Source organism: Sebastes fasciatus, chromosome 8, assembly GCF_043250625.1.
Source record: "Sebastes fasciatus isolate fSebFas1 chromosome 8, fSebFas1.pri, whole genome shotgun sequence".
In the NCBI taxonomy this organism is placed as follows: domain Eukaryota; kingdom Metazoa; phylum Chordata; class Actinopteri; order Perciformes; family Sebastidae; genus Sebastes; species Sebastes fasciatus.
The window spans coordinates 3,849,963-3,869,857 of NC_133802.1; the positions used below are offsets into that span (position 1 = coordinate 3,849,963).

Genomic DNA, 19,895 nt, shown 5'->3' on the forward strand with positions numbered 1-19,895 from the left:
AATGAGTAAAAAACCTAACATGTTTATACAACAGATAATAAACTGGGCTGTAGATATGTGTTATGCCACTGTCAGCTGTAATGACCAAAATACATATTCTGCTTACCCTCAGTGAGACACTTGGGCTTGCCTCTGGGAAATAATGAGATCAAGTCGTGGTGGGATGGGTGAGAGGCTGACACGCAGAGTAGCATTCAAAGTTGCTTTCAGTTTGTTCCTTGCCTTTGATTTTGTGACAGTCACAATGGAAAACCCTGACTCACATAAATAGGTGGTGGTGAAAGGCAACAGAAATTTGATTGCCTGTTTTGACAGAGAGGGATATTGACTGGCAGCCAGTATCCAGAATGAAGCAAGGTCTACTTGTGTGAGCTGAAGCTTCAGGCTGCTGTCTGCTGATAGTTCCATCAGTTCATTTTCCAACACAGTGGAGAGAGCTACTGTATGTCTTCTGAAGCAGGATCCACAGAGAAAGGGTCCAAAATCCAAAGGTTTCCATCTCGTGCATCTTCTGGGAAGTAGTCTGCAAACTTTCCTGACAACTGAGTCAAATGCTGGGTTATAACACTGGATATGTTGACATGAGGAGTGGCTTCCAAAGTTTCACTTAGGAGTAAAAACACGTCAAATCGTCCCTCCTTGACTCTTCTGTTCCACAGAATAAGTTTTTTCTTGAAGCCTTCAATTTTGTCTGAAACCAAAAACACTGTGCTGTTTCTGCCTTGCATTGATATATTGAGCTGATTTAACTGGTCAAATATATCTGACAAGTAGGCCAGTTTTGCACAAAAGTTACCATCAGTGTAATGCTCAGCAAGAGGGGAGTGCTGCTCTTCCAGAAATGTGTGCACTTCTTCTCTCAATTCAAAAAGGCGATTAAGCACATGTCCCCTTGAAAGCCACCTTACTTCACTGTGGTACAACAGCTGCAAATGATCTGCATCAAGTCTTTCACACAAAGCAGCAAAACACCTTGAGTTGAGTGCATTTTTCTTAATATAGTTAACAGTTTTCACAGCCACGTTCATGACTTCATGCAGTTCTGGTGACATCTGCTTTGTAGCTAGACTTTCCCGATGTAAGAAACAGTGCATCCACTTGGCGTCTGGCGCCCTCTCCTGGATCTGTTTTACAACACCACGATGTCTTCCCGTTATTGATTCAGCGCCGTCTGTGCAAACACCTGTACAGTATTTCAAGACCTTTTTCGGTGAAGTAATCATCAAGGCAGCGCATTACATTATCTGCCGTTGTTCTTGTTGGAAGCTCTTTGCAAAACAATAGATCCTCGTGAAGATTACTGTCCTTGCAGTATCTTACAAAAACTAACAATAAAGCGGCATTGCTAACGTCAGTCGACCCGTCCAGCTGTATGGCAAAGTATGGGCTTGCCTTTATTCCTTCCAGAAGTTGGCATTCGATGTCATCACTCATGTCAATAATTCTTCTGTTCACGGTGTCATTGGAGAGTGGTATTGACTGAATTTTGGTTGCATTGGCTTCCCCCAGTAACTCTCAGCACATATCCACAGCGCTTGGCAAAATAAGCTCCTCTGCAATCGTAAAGGGTTTCTTGCTACGAGCTACACGAGCAGCAACCATGTAGCTAGCTTTCAAAGTGGCTTTTGACTGAGTTGTTAATGTTGTGATGACTTTCTGTTGTGCCTGAAGCCCGTCTCTGGGTCACACTTAATCAACGCGTCTTCGGGGTACCGCACATGCGCAGTAATATCTGCTCTGCACTCGCCGAAATTGAGCCGATCACAACGCACGACCGCAGCTCCAGTTACACTGCGCATGTGTTATACCCAATACAGGACCCACTAGATGGCGCTCTGATGCCCACCAGTGGGCCGTGGCCCACTGGTTGAGAATGGCTGCTCTATGTGACAGCTTAGTATTTTCCCGCTCCACCTACTGTGTCAAACGCACGCACGCACGCACGCACGCACGCACGCACGCACACACACACACACACACACACACACACACACACACACACACACACTCAGATGAACTCACCTGACTTCCTGTAAATGGAGAGGAGAGGAACAACACTTAGCAGGTGATCCAGGTACATGAAGAGGAAGAGAAGCCTGACTGTTAAAGTGTTCAATGACATCATTTAGAGTCAACAAAGCAGAAGGATGAAGACTGAAGACTGAAGCAGGGTGAGTGTTAATCCGACATTTTATTATTTGTCTGTCTGAGTCAGTTTCCTCCCTGTGGACTGTAGAGGAGAGAAATGTTAGAATGAACTCAACAGTTTGACTCATCTGTGAACACAAAGTCATGACTGGCTGAATAATCCTCATTAAACCTGCCGTTACCCAAGAAAACAAGCAGAGACTTAAAGAGAACTGACCAGGTGGATGCTGGATGGTTTTATTATACTGTATACTGTGTGCGTGTGCGTGTGCGTGTGCGTGTGTGTGTGACTTCCTGATCTCTCAGTCTTGCCTGTGACTCTTGAACAAACTTGTTTTCGTTAAATGATCTGAACTCACAGTCAGTGTTCCTGTTTTACCTGTCAGACTGACTTCAGGTCAGAAGATGAGTGATTGTGTGGAGGAAGAGGAGGACAGAGCAGAGTCTCTATTCTCTGGCTGTTTGTCTATGAAGAGTGATCGGTCCAATGATCATCCTCCAAACTTCAGTAATGAACCTGGACCCTCAGACACGAAGTAAGAGACTGTTTTTACCGTAAGCTGACCTGGTGGATGATGATGCATTGAGGATGAAGACAAAATGTTTTTCTAAAAGATTTATATTCCTCAAAATGCAGCTTCATGTTGTACTAATTGAGCAAGAAGAAGTGTCATCTCTGGCTACCATCTATGTTTGGATTATGAAAAAGAGTTGCAACTCAGGAAAATGGCTTAAATTCTTTTTTTTATTATGCAACAGACAATAATTTTTTTCTTTCAGATGTTGAGAAGAATCTAGTCATATAAGTCTGGAAAAAAAAACAGAACTATTAAAGAAAAAGCACATTAGTTTTTAATCAAATTGATTTAAACATAAAAATGAGATAACATTTGACCAAAACTAATTTTAATTCAACCTGTTCAAGCCAAAAGAGATTCTAATGAACACACCGTGTTAAAAAGCTGATTTGTATGAGCAACACACACACGCCCTAATACATAAACTCAAAGGTCAAATATTTCCTGTAAATGAATAACAGAGCAGAAGGAAGAAAAGTGAAGACTGAGGCAGGGTGATAGTGGGGCAGCTAAGCTGAAATACACTGCTCAAAAAAATGAAGGGAACACTTAATCATCACAGTATAACACCAAGTCAGTTAAACTTCAGGGATATCAATCTGTCCATTTAGGAAGCTCAAGTGATTGTGAATCACTTTCACCTGCTTTGGTGCAAATGAAAGTGACAACAGGTGCGATGGAGAGGCAACAGCAAGACAACCCCCAAAAAGGGAATGGTTCTGCATGTGATGGCCACAGACAGCTACTCTCTCCTCATCCTTCCTGACTGATTCTTCTCTAGTTTTGTGTTCTGATAGTGTCCTTGTCACTACTTGTAGCATGAGGCGGTACCTGCAGCCCAATCAGGTTGCACAGGTAGTCCAGCTCCTCCAGGATGGCACATCCATACGTGCGGTCGTAAGAAGGTTTGCAGTGTCTCCCAGAACAGTCTCAAGAACACAGAGGAGATACCAGGAGACCGGCCGTTACACGAGGAGGGCTGGACGGGGCCCTAAAAGGGCATCAACCCAGCAGCAGGACCGGTATCTGCTCCAATTTGTGCAAGCAGAAAAAGGAGGAGCACTGCCAGAGCCCTACAAAATGACCTCCAGCAGGCTACTGGTGTGCATGTTTCTGACCAAACCGTCGGAAACTCAGTCCATGAGTGTGGCATGAGGGCCCGACGTCCTCTAGGGGGACCTGTGCTCACAGCCCAGCAGCGTGCAGCGCCCGTGGTACCAGTCCATCTATCCCCTCAGTCACAAACAGCTTGCTAGCAGGACCTTGCAAATATGTTGTGCTGGTTAAATGTTCAGTGGAAACACCCTTTGTTTATCCCGACAATGCTGCATTATTTTTCATACCGTCTGCATGAATATACCTGTATTCACCCTCTGTCTGAAACGCTCCTCCTAAAACGGCTACAAACTTTTAACCCTCCTTATTGTTGACAGTAGCAGTAGTTTGTGTGTTCAGAGCTACCGTAATGACCTAAAAAGAGAATTTATCAAGGATTCAAGCAATATGAATAAAATCATCTTGGTGTTTGCAGAGTTCAGTACAGACCGAGAGCAGTACCCAGCTGTCTGTCTATGACGAGTGACCGGTCCATAGGTTATCCTCCAAACTTCAGTAATGAACCTGGACCCTCTGACACAAGGTAAGAGCTGCTACTCACTCATTTACATGACTCATTTTTCAGCTATCTCCGCCAATGTTTTCTGTTGATCTTGTTTTGTATGTTAGTTTTTACTGAAGTTTATTTGTTAACTAAAATTTAACAAACTTTTTGTGACCCAGACAAAGCTAAATCATTTGTGCCATCTTCCTCTTAGTATCTGTGACAGCTGTCAGTCACCTAGAAAAGCTGTAATGTGATCAAATAGGACGGATACAAACTTTTAAACCTTCTAATTATTGACAGTAGCAGTAGTTTGTGTATTTAGAGATAATTAGATGGCTTTAACATCAGAGAATTTATCAAGGATTCATGTGATATGAGTTCAATCATCTTGGTGTTTGCAGAGTTCAGTACAGACCGAGAGCAGAATCTCCAGTACCCAGCTGTCTGTCTATGAAGAGTGACCGGTCCAGAGGTCGTCCTCCAAACTTCAGTAATGAACCTGGACCCTCAGACACAGAGTAAGAGACTGTTTTTACTGTAAGCTGACCTGGTGGACGATGATGCATTGAGGATGCAGACTAAATGTTCTGCTAAAAATGTTATATTCCCTCAAAATGCAGCTTCATGTTGTACTAATTGAGCACGAAGATGTGTCATTTCTGGCTACCATCTGTTTGGATTATGAAAAAGAGTTGCAACTCAGGAAAATGGCATAAATTACTTTTTATTGTGCCACAGACAATAATTTTTCTTTCAGATGTTGAGAAGAATCTTACTCATATAATTCTGAAAAACAAACAGAAATATTACAGAAAAAGCACATTAGTTTTTAACCAAATTGATTTAAACATCATTTAAACCAATTTTAATTCAACCTGTTCAAGCCAAAAGAGATTCTCATAAACACACCGTGTTAAAAAGCTGACTTGTGTGAGCAACACACACACACGCCTCATAGATAAACTCTAAGGTCAAAGGTTTCCTGTAAATGGAGAGGGGAGGAGCCACACTGACCAGGTGATCTAGGTACATAAGAACAGGGAGGGAACCTTTAAAGTGTTCAGTCAGTCAGCTCAGACTCCCTTTTGTGTTTACAGAGCAAAAACTGTAGACTGAGGCAGGGTGAGTGTTAATCCAACATTTTAATACTTTACTGCCAAAGTGTCTGAGTCAGTTTTCTCCCTGTGGACTGTAGAGGAGAGAAATGTGCCGCTGCCACCTTGTGGTTTTCCCGGCGCGTCCGTGAGCAAGTTGCAGTTTTTTTTCCCCATCATGTTATATAGCCTCCAGAATAATATCAATGTTTTCAAAGTGTCCGTTGTTCCCCTGTAATACACACTTTCTGCAGCTACTTCACAGTAAAAGTCCTACATTAAAGAGAGCTGATTATGTCCTTTACTGATTCACAGTCACTTTGGGCAGTTTAGCTTAAGTTAGTTAGGTTTGAACTGAGGATACAAGTGGTCTAAATATTGATGTAGACCAGCGGTCTTAGACACACAGCATGTAACACTGGTGTCCTGAGGCCTGTACTACGAAGCAGGATTTGGCGTTAGCGAGGTAACTTCAGGGTTAACTCTGGGTTTTCCGTACTACGAAGCTGGTTCACTTCTTACCGGGGTAGATCGCCATGGTAACTGATGCTGAACAGCTAACCTGCTCCGGAGCAGGTTATGTTCCAGATAAGAGATCAACTCGTATAAAAGCACCTCCTACTGACCAATCAGAGCTCAGTGCGCAGATCATATGTTAATATCACACACACATATGAAGAAGTTTAAGTCATAATCCAGACTAAAAACAACACAGTTTAAATTGACAGATGCAGGAAGGACAGCTGGATTTATGCTGGGGGTGTTTACCGCTTTGATTTATATTTTTATATTTAATTTTTTTACTTACTCTTGAGTCCGTTTCACACCGCCACAGAGGGTGGAAGCAGGTGAAAGGATTTTTAAATACGCCAAATGATACTCATAGGGTAGAAAGAAGTGTAATCTAGTCATCTGTTACACTCTTTAAAGCTATTTATATTTAGACGACTATTTCTTACTTTTGAGTGTTCCGTTAAATGAATAAGTCTGTTAATTTATACATTCACACATCGGGAGTTTTTTCTTTTGCCAGCTGTCCTTCCTGCATCTGGCAGCTTCAACTGTGTTACTTTTAGTCTGGATTAAGTGTTTAACTTCTTCGTATTTGTCTAATATAGTTCACTCTTTGTTAAATGTGTCTCTCTGTCTCTGTCTGCAGTCAGTAGACTTGTTCGTGTCTGTGATTGGTCAGATGCTGCAAACAATGCCCCATTTATGTGAACGCGCTCATAACGAGATTGGAAAACCCTGGGTTGACTTACTGAGTTGATAACCAGATTCGTAGTACAGTTTAGCGAGATCTCGTTTGTTAGGGTTAGTGAAGCCAGATAACGAGAAGATACCCTGGGTATGTTGAACTTGCTTCGTAATACAGGCCTCTGGTGTTCCTTGTTACAATAGAATAATATCAATGTTTTAAAAATGGCCGTTATTCCCCTTTTAATAAACAAACTTCAGCCAGATCACTAAATGTTTAATAAGACAGTCAGATAGGAAAAGTAGCTAATTCTTGTTTATTAAAGCAGGAGAGTTAAAATAAAGGAACATTTTCAATACAGACTGAATGCTGAACTCAAACAGAAAAGTAACAACACTTTAACTCTTCCCTTTGACCATCTGAGCTTCAGTATCGGCCAAGTCTTGATATTTTCCCCCAACAATCAACAAATAATTTTAGTTCTAAAGTAATGTCTCCACAGAGAGAAGAAGAGGAGTCATGCTTCTGTGGAGGAGCCGATGTCCAGATCCAGAACAAGACCTGGACTGCAGACAACCAGTCAGACCAGCACTGTACAAAGTAAGACTGTAGATCGGTCTGCTGAAGTCTTGATCTGGAAACAGGACTTGTTGTTTAAATCACTGACAATTCTTGTGACAACTGTTTAAGATCTTCTCCATCATACATATCTGCTCTGCATCATTTGTACTTTGTTCTCCTTTGAGAGAAAATCTGAACCCATAAGAAATAATCTTATATTTTTATGTTTTGTTTTTATGATAGCACTCCGTCTTTGCATTAACAATTAGAATGATCTAAATTATAGAGTACAGTCTAGAACTGCTCTATATGAAAGCGCCTTAAGATAACTTCTGTTATGATTTGACGCTACATGAATAAATTGAATTGAATTGAACTGAGCTGAACAGGAGCCACAGACTTTGAACAAAATTAGCTTTCCTGCTACAGCCTCATTCTCTAACTTACAAACACATGTCTTGTCCTGCAGAGCAACTTGTTGAAAAACTATTAAAAATAAATATAAAAATCACTTTGACGTTAGTTTTGACTTCAAGAAGGGATGATGACTTTACAACCTTTACTTCTTTGTATGTTATTATATTGATTATTTTCATATTGGCATCGGAAATAATAAGTTTCTTTGTTTTGTCTCAAACTTGTCTCTCTCTTTCAGCAGATAGAGGTCTGCAGGAGGTTGTAGATGAACATAAGATCAGTCTGAAGAGGAGATGTGAAAGTGTGACTGAAGGAACTGATGAAACAGGAAGTGGAACCCTCCTCAACAGGATCTACACTGAGCTCTACATCACAGAGGGACAGAGTGAAGAGGTTAATACCCAACATGAGGTGAGGCAGCTTGAGACAGCTTCCAAGAAGAAGACCCTCCATGACACTCCAATCAAGTGCCACGACATCTTTAAAGCCTTACCTGGCCAACAGGGACACATCAGAGTCGTTCTGATGAACGGCGTTGCTGGCGTTGGAAAAACCTTCTCAGTGCAGAAGTTCACTCTGGACTGGGCAGAGGGCTGGGAAAACCAGGATGTCAGTCTGGTGATTCTGCTTTCGTTCAGGGAGCTGAACTTGATCAGAGTTGAGCAGTACAGTCTTCTCATGCTGCTCCATGATTTCCATCCAACATTACAGAAGGTCACAGCAGAGAGGCTCGCTGTCTGTAAAGTTCTGTTCATCTTTGACGGCCTGGATGAAAGCAGACTTTCACTGGATTTCCACAACAATGAGGTTGTGTCTGATGTCACCCAGAAGTCATCAGTCAACGTGCTGTTGACAAACCTCATCGAGGGGAATCTGCTTCCCTCAGCTCTCGTCTGGATAACTTCCCGACCTGCAGCAGCCAATCAGATCCCTCCTGCATGTGTTGACAGGGTAACAGAAGTACGATGCTTTACTGACACCCAGAAGGAGGAGTACTTCAGGAGGAGAGTCAGTGATGAAAAGCTGTCCAGCAGAATCATCTCACACCTCAAGACATCCAGGAGCCTCAACATCATGTGTCTAATCCCAGTCTTCTGCTGGATCACTGCTACAGTTCTGGACCACATGTTGACTACAGACCACAGAGGAGAGCTGCCCAAGACCCTGACTGACATGTACTCACACTTCCTGTTGGTTCAGACAAAGAGGAAGAAGCTGAAGTATGGTGAGGGACATGAGACGGGTCCACAGGAGCTGACGGAGGCTGACAGGGAAGTTCTTCTGAAGCTTGGGAGGCTGGCGTTTGAACATCTGGAGAAAGGAAACATCATGTTCTACCAAGAAGACCTGGAGCGGTGTGGTCTTGATGTCACAGAGGCCTTGGTGTACTCAGGAGTTTGTACAGAGATCTTCAAAAGCGAGTGTGTGATCTTCCAGAAAACAGTCTACTGCTTTGTTCACCTGAGCATTCAGGAGTTTTTGGCTGCAGTCTACATGTTCCACTGTTACACAAACAGCAACACAGAGGTACTGGAGGCCTTCCTGGGAGAAAACAATGACAGAGAGTCAAACCCAAAGTTTTCTTTAGCGAACACCTCGAAGCATTTTGAAAACAATGCTAGTCATGGCCCATCTCTGGATGTCTTCCTGAAGGGAGCCATGGAGAAATCCCTTGAAAGTAAAAATGGCCACCTGGACCTGTTTGTTCGCTTCCTTCATGGCCTCTCTCTGGAGTCCAACCAGAGGCTCTTAGGAGGCGTGGTGGCAGTTTCTGTTAAAACAAGACACAAACCAAGGTAACGACTTGTCTTTCAAGGAAATTTAATAAAAAAGCACACACACGTAGGCAAAATTGTTGGTACCCTTCTGTTAAAGAAAGAAAAACCCTTAATGGTCACTGAAATAACTTGAAACTGACAAAAGTAATAATAAATAAATATTTACTGAAAATTAACTAATGAAAATCAGTCATTGCTTTTGAATTATGGTTCAGCAGAATCATTTTAAAAAACAAACTAATGAAACTGGCCTGGACCAAAATGATTGTACCCTTAACTTAATATTTTGTTGCACAACCTTTTGAGGCAATCACTGCAAACAAGCGATTTCTGTAACTCTCAATGAGACTTCTGCACCTGTCGACAGGTATGTTGGCCCACTCCTTGTGAGCAAACTGCTCCAGCTGTCTCAGGTTTGAAGGGTGCCTTCTCCAGACTGCATGTTTCAGCTCCTTCCACAGATGTTCAATAGGATTTAGATCAGGGCTCATAGAAGGCCACTTCAGAATAGTCCAATGTTTAGTTCTTAGCCATTCTTGGGTGTTTTTAGCTGTGTTTTGGGTCATTATCCTGTTTGAGGACCCATGACCTGCAACTGAGACCAAGCTTTCTGACACTGGGCAGCACATTTCGCTCCAGAATGCCTTGATAGTATTCAGATTTCATTGTACCCTGCACAGATTCAAGACACCCTGTGCCAGATGCAGCAAAGCAGCCCCATAACATAACCGAGCCTCCTCCATGTTTCACATTAGGTACAGTGTTCTTTTCTTTGTATGCTTCATTTTTGCGTCTGTGAACATAGAGCTGATGTGACTTGCCAAAAAGCTCCAGTTTTGTCTCATCTGTCCAAAGGACATTCTCCCAGAAGCTTTGTGGCTTGTCAATATGCATTTTGGCAAATTCCAGTCTCACTTTTTTATGATTTGGTGTCCACCTGTGTTGTCTTCCATTAAGTCCACTTTGGCTCAAACGGCGACGGATGGTGCGATCTGACACTGATGTACCTTGACCTTGGATTTCACCTCTAATCTCTTTGGAAGTTGTTCTGGGCTCTTTGCTTACCATTCGTATTATCCGTCTCTTCAATTTGTCATCAATTTTCCTCTTGCGGCCACGTCCAGGGAGGTTGGCTACAGTCCCGTGGACCTTAAACTTCTGAATAATATATGCAACTGTAGTCACAGGAACATCAGGCTGCTTGGAGATGGTCTTATAGCCTTTACCTTTAACATGAAGGTCTATAATGTTCTTTCTAATCTCCTGAGACAACTCTCTCCTTAGCTTTCTGTGGTCCATGTTCAGTGTGGTACACACCATGATACCAAACAGCACAGTGACTTCTTTTGACCCTTTAAATAGGCAGACTGACTGATTACAAGTTTGAAGATACCTGTGATGCTAATTACAGGACACACCTTAGTTTAATATGTCCCTATGGTCAAATTATTTTACATCTTTTCTAGGGGTACCATCATTTTTGTCCAGGCCAGTTTCATTAGTTTGTTTTTTAAAATGATTCTGTTGAACCAAAATTCAAAAACAATGTCTGATTTTCATTAGTTAATTTTCAGTAATTTTTTATTTATTATTACTTTTGTCAGTTTCAAGTTATTTCAGTGACCATTTGGGGTTTTTCTTTCTTTAACGGAAGGGTACCAACAATTTTGCCTACGTGTGTATATTAATAAGAAAAGCATCTGCAGATGGACTCACAAGCACAGCCACCTGAGTGGACTGTGGCAAGTGAGCCCCGAACACAAAGAGTATTCAGCATTTATACATACTAAAGCATAACACACAGATAAGTGCAAAGAAGAGAAAGATAGAAAGTGTACCATTACGTCAGCACAGAACAGACAACAGAGCATCACAAGACATAACAAGTACTTCAGCCCTCTGTTGTTTATAGTCACAGAAGATAAAACTGTTGGGTCACTGTTTTAATGCTTATGGTGACAAGGTCTGCTAGATGTGAGGCCCTGAGATTATCTAAAGGTACAGTGTTAACTGCAGATATGAAAATTGCCATTACAGAGGTCTGCTGGGTCGGACAAAGATCAGTTCAGGAAGCATCCAGAGAGCCATCAACAACCTGAAGGAGATGAACAAAGATAATATCTCTCCTGACAGAAACATCAACATCTTCCACTGTCTGACGGAGATGAACGACCACTCGGTACATCAGGAGATCCAAGAGTTCCTGAAGTCAAAGAACAAATCAGAGAAGAAACTTTCTGTGATCCACTGCTCAGCTCTGGCCTACATGCTGCAGATGTCAGAAGAGGTTCTGGATGAGTTGGACCTGAAGAAGTACAAAACAACAGTTAGAGGACGACAGAGACTGATTCCAGCTGTGAGGAACTGCAGAAAAGCTCTGTAAGTCCAGGTGTGATTTAACTTTATAGATCAGTGTAGATAAGTAGTTTAGTTCTTCAAATATACACACTATAAAATTATTCTTAAAAATGTAATATTCTTATAAACTCGGAAAAAAAAGTTTGGAAATTTGTGTTTGGTGGATTATTTCTCTGTTGTTACAATGCTAATTGGCATTGTATTTTACATGGTTGTAAAGCCTGTTTATTTACATTCACAATGATGTTCAACTTGTAAAGATCATGCATTTGTGGGATGAGCAGCACAGCTGATTATATGGGTAGCGCCCAAGTAAAATTTGACAAAATTCTCTGCCAATACTAAACAGTGTATTGTTTTCGCCGGTGTTGGTCTGTCCTTCTGTTAGCAGGATTACTCCAAAAGTCCGCTATGGATTTGAATGACATTTTTTGGAGGAGGAGGGTGTGGCAAAATGACCAATCCATTAGAATTTGGTGGCGATCCGGATCATGATCCGGTTTCAGAAATGTTTTTAAGGATTCCGATCAGCCTGAGCATTAAGACCACAGGGTATAACACATGCGCAGTGTGACTGATGACGCGTTGATGGCGCATGACCCCGCCTCCTTCTGAGAGCAGAGAGATACGTGTGTGGATGTGTGTGCGGAAGCTGCTGGCTGTTCGCGGTGAGAAAGAACAAAGCTGTAGCTGACGGGATGACAGACAACGTAGTGTAACGTCATGCAGCCATAACAAGGCTGCTGAATGAGAGAGACATCCGCCGATACGTTACACGGAAACACACACAATAATAAACCGACCACCTCATGGTACCGCCAGCTGTGAGCTGTGATCTGTTTTTAAAGTCATGCGTTGGCGGAGGTCTGCGCTCTCCTAGTGCAGTTCTAGTTGCTAATGAATTCAAGTTGTGTTCAATTATCTTGTTTTTAAGTCTTTCCTTTTATTCTGTTACTCACAGAAGGAATCTCAGGTGTTTCTCTCTCTTGTTGCTGTAGAGAAGAGTAGTAGCAGGAAATACACAGCTTCCACCAATAACAGCAGAATGGTAGAATTCAGACTTTTTAAGAGATCTTATACACACCAAAGATCAATGTTATGTTTTTAATGCTGATACAATGATAACATCTTTCTGGTGACATTATATTGAAAATAATGTAACCTTATCGGTTCGTTAATTGTGTTTGTGAGCTGAATACGTTTGATGCTCAGAAAAGAGTGTTAATGACAAAACGTCATGCAGTCATCAAAATATCTAATTATATGAATGTTTAATTATGTACAGGTCTAATATTATTACGCAATTTGTTTAATTTCTCTACCGTTTGGAAGCAGTCACTGAATTTTCCCATTTATGGACGTGAACCTGACAGCAGCAGGTTTGCTAGCAAAGAGAGGTCAACTTTATCAACTGTATTATTATTACTTATTCACTGAGTTTTAAAAATGCTTTTCTAATCAAGAAGGCCTCATTCTAACTTTGTGGAGACAGACCTGGGATCAGATCACACTGACAGACTGGACATTATGGAAGCCTCAATGTAACTACATTTCCTCTCTCTTCATCTGCAAGATTAAAGAAACACAAACAAGGTTTGAGAGAGAGTGATGAGAATTATTGTTTCATGCCAAACAGTGATATACGATTATTTGAATGCTGATGGGAAAAGCAAAATGTTAATCAAAGAAGTATAAATCAAACTGTTTAGTCATCAAATGCATGAAGTAAATATAAACTGTCCTCTTTCATAATAACAAATTTTGTAATTTTTGTGTCATGACAGACTTTCTGACTGTGAACTCTCAGATACTCACTGTGAAGTTGTGGCCTCAGCTCTGAAGTCCAACCCCTCCCATCTGAGAGAGCTGTACCTGACTAACAACAACCTGCAGGATTCAGGAGTGAAACCACTGTTTGCTGCACTGGAGAGTCCAAACTGTAGACTGGAGACTCTGAGGTCAGTTCACTGACTGTAGCTTATGTAGTTTGTACACACACTCTCTACAAACTGGCTCTGCTCCAGATGCCTCTAGAGAGAGACTTTAGCGTTTTTGCGTCGGCCACCGTAGCTCTCCAACACACTTGGCACACAGGAGAGGCTTCAGTTGGTTGCAATCTCCTTACGTCACTGCTAGATACCGCCAGATCCTACACACTGGACCGTTAACCACAGACCTTTTTTTCAAAACCCATTGACTTCCAGACAAGGGAACAGGAAGTGCTAATATGCTAATCATTTCTGAATTTTAGGACTCATTCCTGTAGCTCTCTATATGAACATGTCTAAAGGTGCAGCACTCTCACAAACACGTATTGCACCAACTTAAAGACACATAAGTGATGATTACGAACAACGCCATCTAATTGGAGGTTATTCCCACGTTCTTTTTGACAGCAGATCTAACTGTGCTCTGTTTTCGTGTCGGCATTGTCTAATTATTAGAAGCAGCAGACATTTCGATTGCATCAAAAAACAAATAAATATTCTACATCAGAAACATCTTTGCAGGTTCATTTTTTTTGTAGTCTATCTCCATACAATACTCACATGTTCGTACATTCAAAGAGTTATTGATGTCTGTAATCATTCCTTCTGTCTGTGAGGCAATCTCCATATAACCTGAGTGTTACGAGATGAGGACTATATATATAAAATATATATTGTAGATGACTTTTGTTGACATTTCCCCAAAATCCGTCCTGACATATTTGGCATCTTTGGAAACTTTGAGATCTTTAGTTGAATCTTGAATCAATTTCTTTGGGATTTTATTTGTGTTTTGCGGCACAACATGAGTTTGTATACATGGATCCACTGGTGGAGCTGTCAGAGTTTCAGAGGTGAAGTCACTACGTCTTTATTGAAGTAGCAGCATGTTGTCATTAATATTAATGAGAGCTCTGTTTCACTTTTTGTACTTTACAGTTTTTAACCTGCATCCTGTTGGCTTCAGGTGTTTGGAGTTTACATTTCTAAACTTCTACATTCTAAACCTTCTTCAGCTCGGAACAGATTATTAAACATTGAATGATTTCAAGCAGGAACGTTGTCTTCTAAACTTACATCATTTATTCTTTATTCAGATTGTATTTCTGCAGTTTGTTAGAGATCAGCTGTGCTTCTCTGGCCTCAGCTCTGAAGTCCAACCCCTCCCATCTGAAAGAGCTGGAGCTGAGTGGAAACGAGCTGCAGGATTCAGGAGGGAAGCTATTGTGTGGTTTTCTGGAGAGTCCACACTGTAGACTGGAAACTCTGAGGTCAGTTCACTGACTGTTACTGTTATAGATCTTATATTTTTAATTAAAAATTGAACCTAATTTATGTACAAAGATAACTTACATCCATAAAGTTGTTAATGTCCTTTTCGTCATATTTTCATGTTTCTGGAACCAAATTCAGTCTGCAGTCACAAAAAACTTGTGTTTCTTAAAGAAACTGTAGAAAATGTCCACTGTTTGTTGTTAAAGTAAATTAATGTTTATCATTTGTGGTAAATGGTCACATCTGGATACAGAAGATCCTCTGAACTAATATTTGCTTTAAATTTATCAAGTTTAGGTAATGAAGTAGAAATATTTCTCTGGTTTCTGTTAATATCAACGTATTCCACAAATAATGTCTGATCATTGATATTTATCATTCAGCGCACACACACTTAGATGAACACAGAGATCAGCAGCATATTATTAATGTGTGTTGACATGAATAGGTGTATGAATGTTGTGGTGACATTTGGAGGATGTCTGTAGAAGGCTGACATTTTGATGATCCACAATAACACAATGACAAAGTCCTTATACTCATTTTAGGGAAAAGCTCATTGATTAGGACATAGTAATGTTGAGCTATACATTTAAAACCTGAACACATCTGATTGGATTATTAAATTATTTTTATCTTCATCATTTATTCTTTATTTAGATTGAAGGACTGCAGGTTGACAGAGATCAGCTGTGCTTCTCTGGCCTCAGCTCTGAAGTCCAACCCCTCCCATCTGAGAGAGCTGGATCTGAGAGACAACAAGCTGAAGGATTCAGGAGTGAAGCTGCTGTCTGATCTTGTGAAGAGTCCACACTGTAGACTGGAGACTCTGAGGTCAGTAGACGGTTGGAGTTGAGAGGAGGTGCGGACTTTAGGAATTACCATACTAATGAATTTGCTAGAACATAAATTGCGGTTACTATTGGAGATATTGAGTAGTGAGCAGATATTGAGATGTTTTGCCAATGATATTTTTATAAATGAACTGTGTGCTCCATCACTGACTGACAGCTGATGAAGGGAGTCTCTTCAAACACTGATTCATGACTTCTGTTCTCTTCTTCTCTCATCAGCCTGAAGACATGGTGATCTCTGTCAGAGTGAGTGATCAGAAAAGTGGATGTGTTGAGAGGATCAGCTGTGTCCTGATGATCCACTGATGTTCACCACCTGGACCTGGATCTTATTTGATCTTTTTTTTTTTTTTATTCATTCATATATTCTAAACCCAAAATGCCTCTGCAGAATAGTTCAGTTTATGACAACATAACTGTAGATTAACACATTTAAATAGATCTTTCTGCTTTGCTTTGTGTTGCAGCTCCACCCTGTGGAACGATAGTTTTTCCGTTTATATTATACATATTTCTAAGTAACAGTGGAAGTTAATAAAGTTACCCTATTAAAACCAAGCCCCCAGAAAGAGCGCCGGGCTTTGATGCCCATTTTCGTAGTGGCCAAACGGCGGTACTACAACTTCCGTGTCCGATACGTGATGCCATTGGGCCAAAAAGGGCTTTTCCCCATAGACTTACATTGAGAAAGAGACGTCTATAACTTTTTTTTTTAGGTGAATCAACTTCCCAGTATGAACACTCTTAATAGTCTTTATTTAAATCATTAGGTCCTAAAAGTTGTAAAATGCACTAATAGCTGAATCCAGAGTTATTTCCCTTCCTCCGTTCATGTGAATGAGACCCAGACTGGAGCGAGGGCTGGGAGGAGGAGTTAAAGGAAACACTACTGCTCCTGCTCTGTGGACCCAATGGATGAGGAAGATCGCCAGATGATCTGGGTACTTTATCACTTGGCAGTCGATCCATTTTGACTTCATGCTTCACTGAGACAGTCTCATAGGAATTGACAAATTCCAGTTGTATGTGTGACTCTTCATGTTACATGACTGAACACAGACACATAAAGTCACCCGTGGAGCTTTTTCCCCTCAGAAATCTGTGTTGAAGCGGTCGATATCACCACCGTTCATGTTCTGTTGTTCCTGCTGGAGCTGCTTTCTGCCAGCAGATGTCACCCATCACTCTGTTTTACTACAAAGGTGGTTTAGCTGAATGGATGCAGTGAACACTGAACTGATGGTGTGAATGCTTTCTTTCTGACTGACTTGGTTTGTAAAGGTTAAGTGTCATCATAATGTAGTTAAACGTGATTTAAAATAATGTTAACTGGATTTGAAATTAAACTCAGCACACTAGTTGCACAAACGCCCACTTGGATTCAAGTATGGACTGATTAGAGTTTGGTGGTCAAAGGTCACTGTGCCCTCACAAAACACATTTTTTGGCAATAACTCAAGAATTCATATGCTAATTATGACAATTTCACACAAATGTTTATTATGATAAAAAATAATGAAGGGATGACATTTTCGACAGACGTGGATGTAAACTGCAACCGTGAGGCGGTAAATCTTGTTTTTTTCTTTTCGAAGGGAAAACAAGTTTATTTATTTCATCAATGTTTAAGTATTTTGAGCTAACTAATTTTGAAATAACTTAGCTAACTTTGCGATATTAACAAAGAAATGCAGCTAATGTTAGTGTCAATGGTCACTTTCATTTATGAAAACAAACATGTTTCTGTGGTTTTCAATACACATTTTAAGATGAACAATATCTATATACTGCACTGGACAGTGAACTCATCATTGTAGTAAAGATGAGACTGCAGGTATTTTGTCATATTAGTATTCAACAACTGTCTTTGACAGAACCTCTTTAACATCTCACACAATAAATAAAAGTTGACAGTGTTCCTCAGCAGGGAGAGAAAACTGCATGTTCACATGTTATAAGTGCAGGAGTATATTCTAGTATACGTTACAGTCCCAGTAGCTACAGTTTGTGCCTCATGTCTTACCTTTAAACCCAAGTCACAGAGCTAAGCAGACAATTTTCTGATAAATCCTTCATCAGCAACACTTAGAGCTGTTTTAAAGACTCCACAAAGACTGTTCTGAACATCTGTTGCAAAATAAAAACAAATTTTAATCAGTTTACCAAGTTGTGATTGTATTTCCAGATCCAGGTTGCTGGAAACGGCACGTCCTTGCTCTTTTTTGTAAAAAAAAAGGCAAAACGTAAAAACAAAAACACTTTTGCACGATATTGGAAGAAACATCAATATAAACAAATGTAACTCATATGATAATATAATACATTTTAAAATTGTGCTTCACATTGTACTAATTGAGCAATAAGATTTGTCATTTCTGGCTTCAGTTTTAAGAAGTGGACATTTTTGTCCTCAAAGGTAACAAGTAACAAGTTTTTTCGTTTTTTTTCAAAAATCTGACACTGCACAAAAAATTAAAATTCATCAAAATCAATGTTAGTTAAATGCTAATCATTGACATATCCCAGACTGTGAAAAAACAAACAAACTAGCATATTCTTTAGCGAAAATAACTAAACCGTTTTTTCATAAAACAACAAATGGCATTATGTAAACAAACTGGCATTTAAAGGGTTAAAATTCTGTTATGATCAGGACTGAAGTTGGTTAAAAGATATAACTCATTGAAAGTGGAAAATAATATTAATATGTAATATTTTTATGGTAGTTTTTTTTTACACATTTTTGTCCTCTGAGGATATCAGAGCAACTTTTTTAACCTTCTGAGACCGTGATCCCGACGGACTTTACCAATTTTCAGAGGCTGTTCAGTTAGAGTGAAGGTACAGATATCATATGAAACTAAAAAAACGTGAGGATTCAATTGGTACCAACCATGGCATGCTAGCTTGTCGGGAAGGAGGCTAAATAACGCTCCAAAGTTACGCAAAATGTTTGCAAGGAAAAACTGACATGGTCATTTTCAAAGGGGTCCCTTGACCTCTGACCTCTGACCTCAAACTAAGTGAATGAAAATGGGTTCTATAGGTACCCACGAGTCTCCCCTTTACAGACATGCCCACCTTATGATAATCACATGCGGTTTGGGTAAAAACCATGCAATTTGAATGCAGTATAAATGTGTTATTTTTGCCTATTCTAAAATGGTGTATTTGAATATTTCTGCATACTGGGGTCCTTAAACAGTCTTGGAATTAAATAAATTGGGTGTCACTGTAAAGCTGAGACTCTTGTGGATCCAATGAGCCCAACTGTATTCATGTGTGATGATGTTAGTCCCCATTTGATTGTAGTGAGAACATTTTTTGAAATTTGACCTCACTGTATAAAATGACCTCGGGTGACCTCTAAGATAATCACAGCCTCATGAAACTTTACAACCACAAACAACAGACGTAGAGTATTCAGAGGATGGATGGTTTTCCTATAGGTAGATTGACAATAAGGGGGTTTCTTGCCATGCAATCGCCGGAAAATGCAATTCTTACAGAAATCTCCAAATGTCAAAAGTTTTTGATCCCAAATCACAGCATGGCTTTTTCTATTGTGTTCCTCAAGGTCTTGGTGTCTTAATCTGGTATTTTGATTAATTTTATTTTTTTTGGTATTGTGATTATTGATAATTTTTTAATCAATTCTCAAATGGTAAAAAATTGTTAAATCTAGCACCAAATCTGTGTAACAAATGGTATCAAGCCAAACATTGCTGCAACAATTTATGAGACATAAGTGAGCATGAGAATGACCATCATATACTTCCATCATAATGTTCTCAGCTCTTATACACTTTCACAATTTATTTTAATAAATAAATGAATGAATAAATCAATTAATTAATTTTTGTTTATTCAGATTTATGACTAGAACAATTTGACACTGCATCACAAATTAATCTTCAGGTCCCCAGCTTTCAGATGATGTACACCACTTCTATGTGACATCTACTGTTGACCTGCTATCTCCCCCTAAAAAAAACAGTTCCCCCCCCCTAAAAAAAAGAAAACGGGTCTATTGTGGGTCTCAG

At 40.2% G+C, this 19,895-nt stretch overlaps 1 protein-coding gene across 1 annotated transcript; it reads left to right on the forward strand.

Annotated features, from left to right (window-relative positions):
* Positions 1-4,736: 4,736 nt before the first annotated feature.
* Positions 4,737-18,071, forward strand: LOC141772165 (protein NLRC3-like). Its single transcript, XM_074642858.1, has 8 exons — positions 4,737-4,847; positions 7,124-7,221; positions 7,838-9,355; positions 11,417-11,756; positions 13,520-13,693; positions 14,821-14,994; positions 15,659-15,832; positions 16,072-18,071. The coding sequence occupies exons 1-8, from the start codon at positions 4,780-4,782 to the stop codon at positions 16,085-16,087; spliced, it is 2,562 nt and encodes an 853-aa protein (XP_074498959.1). The 5' UTR covers positions 4,737-4,779; the 3' UTR covers positions 16,088-18,071.
* The last annotated feature ends 1,824 nt before the right edge of the window (positions 18,072-19,895 follow it).

Excerpts from the sequence above, each read along its gene's own strand:
- LOC141772165 (XM_074642858.1), top strand. The coding sequence starts at position 4,780 with ATGAAGAGTGACCGGTCCAGAGGTCGTCCTCCAAACTTCAGTAATGAA. Across the intron at positions 9,356-11,416 it reads CAACCAGAGGCTCTTAGGAG|GTCTGCTGGGTCGGACAAAG; the intron begins GCGTGGTGGCAG and ends GCCATTACAGAG. Across the intron at positions 11,757-13,519 it reads AGGAACTGCAGAAAAGCTCT|ACTTTCTGACTGTGAACTCT; the intron begins GTAAGTCCAGGT and ends GTGTCATGACAG.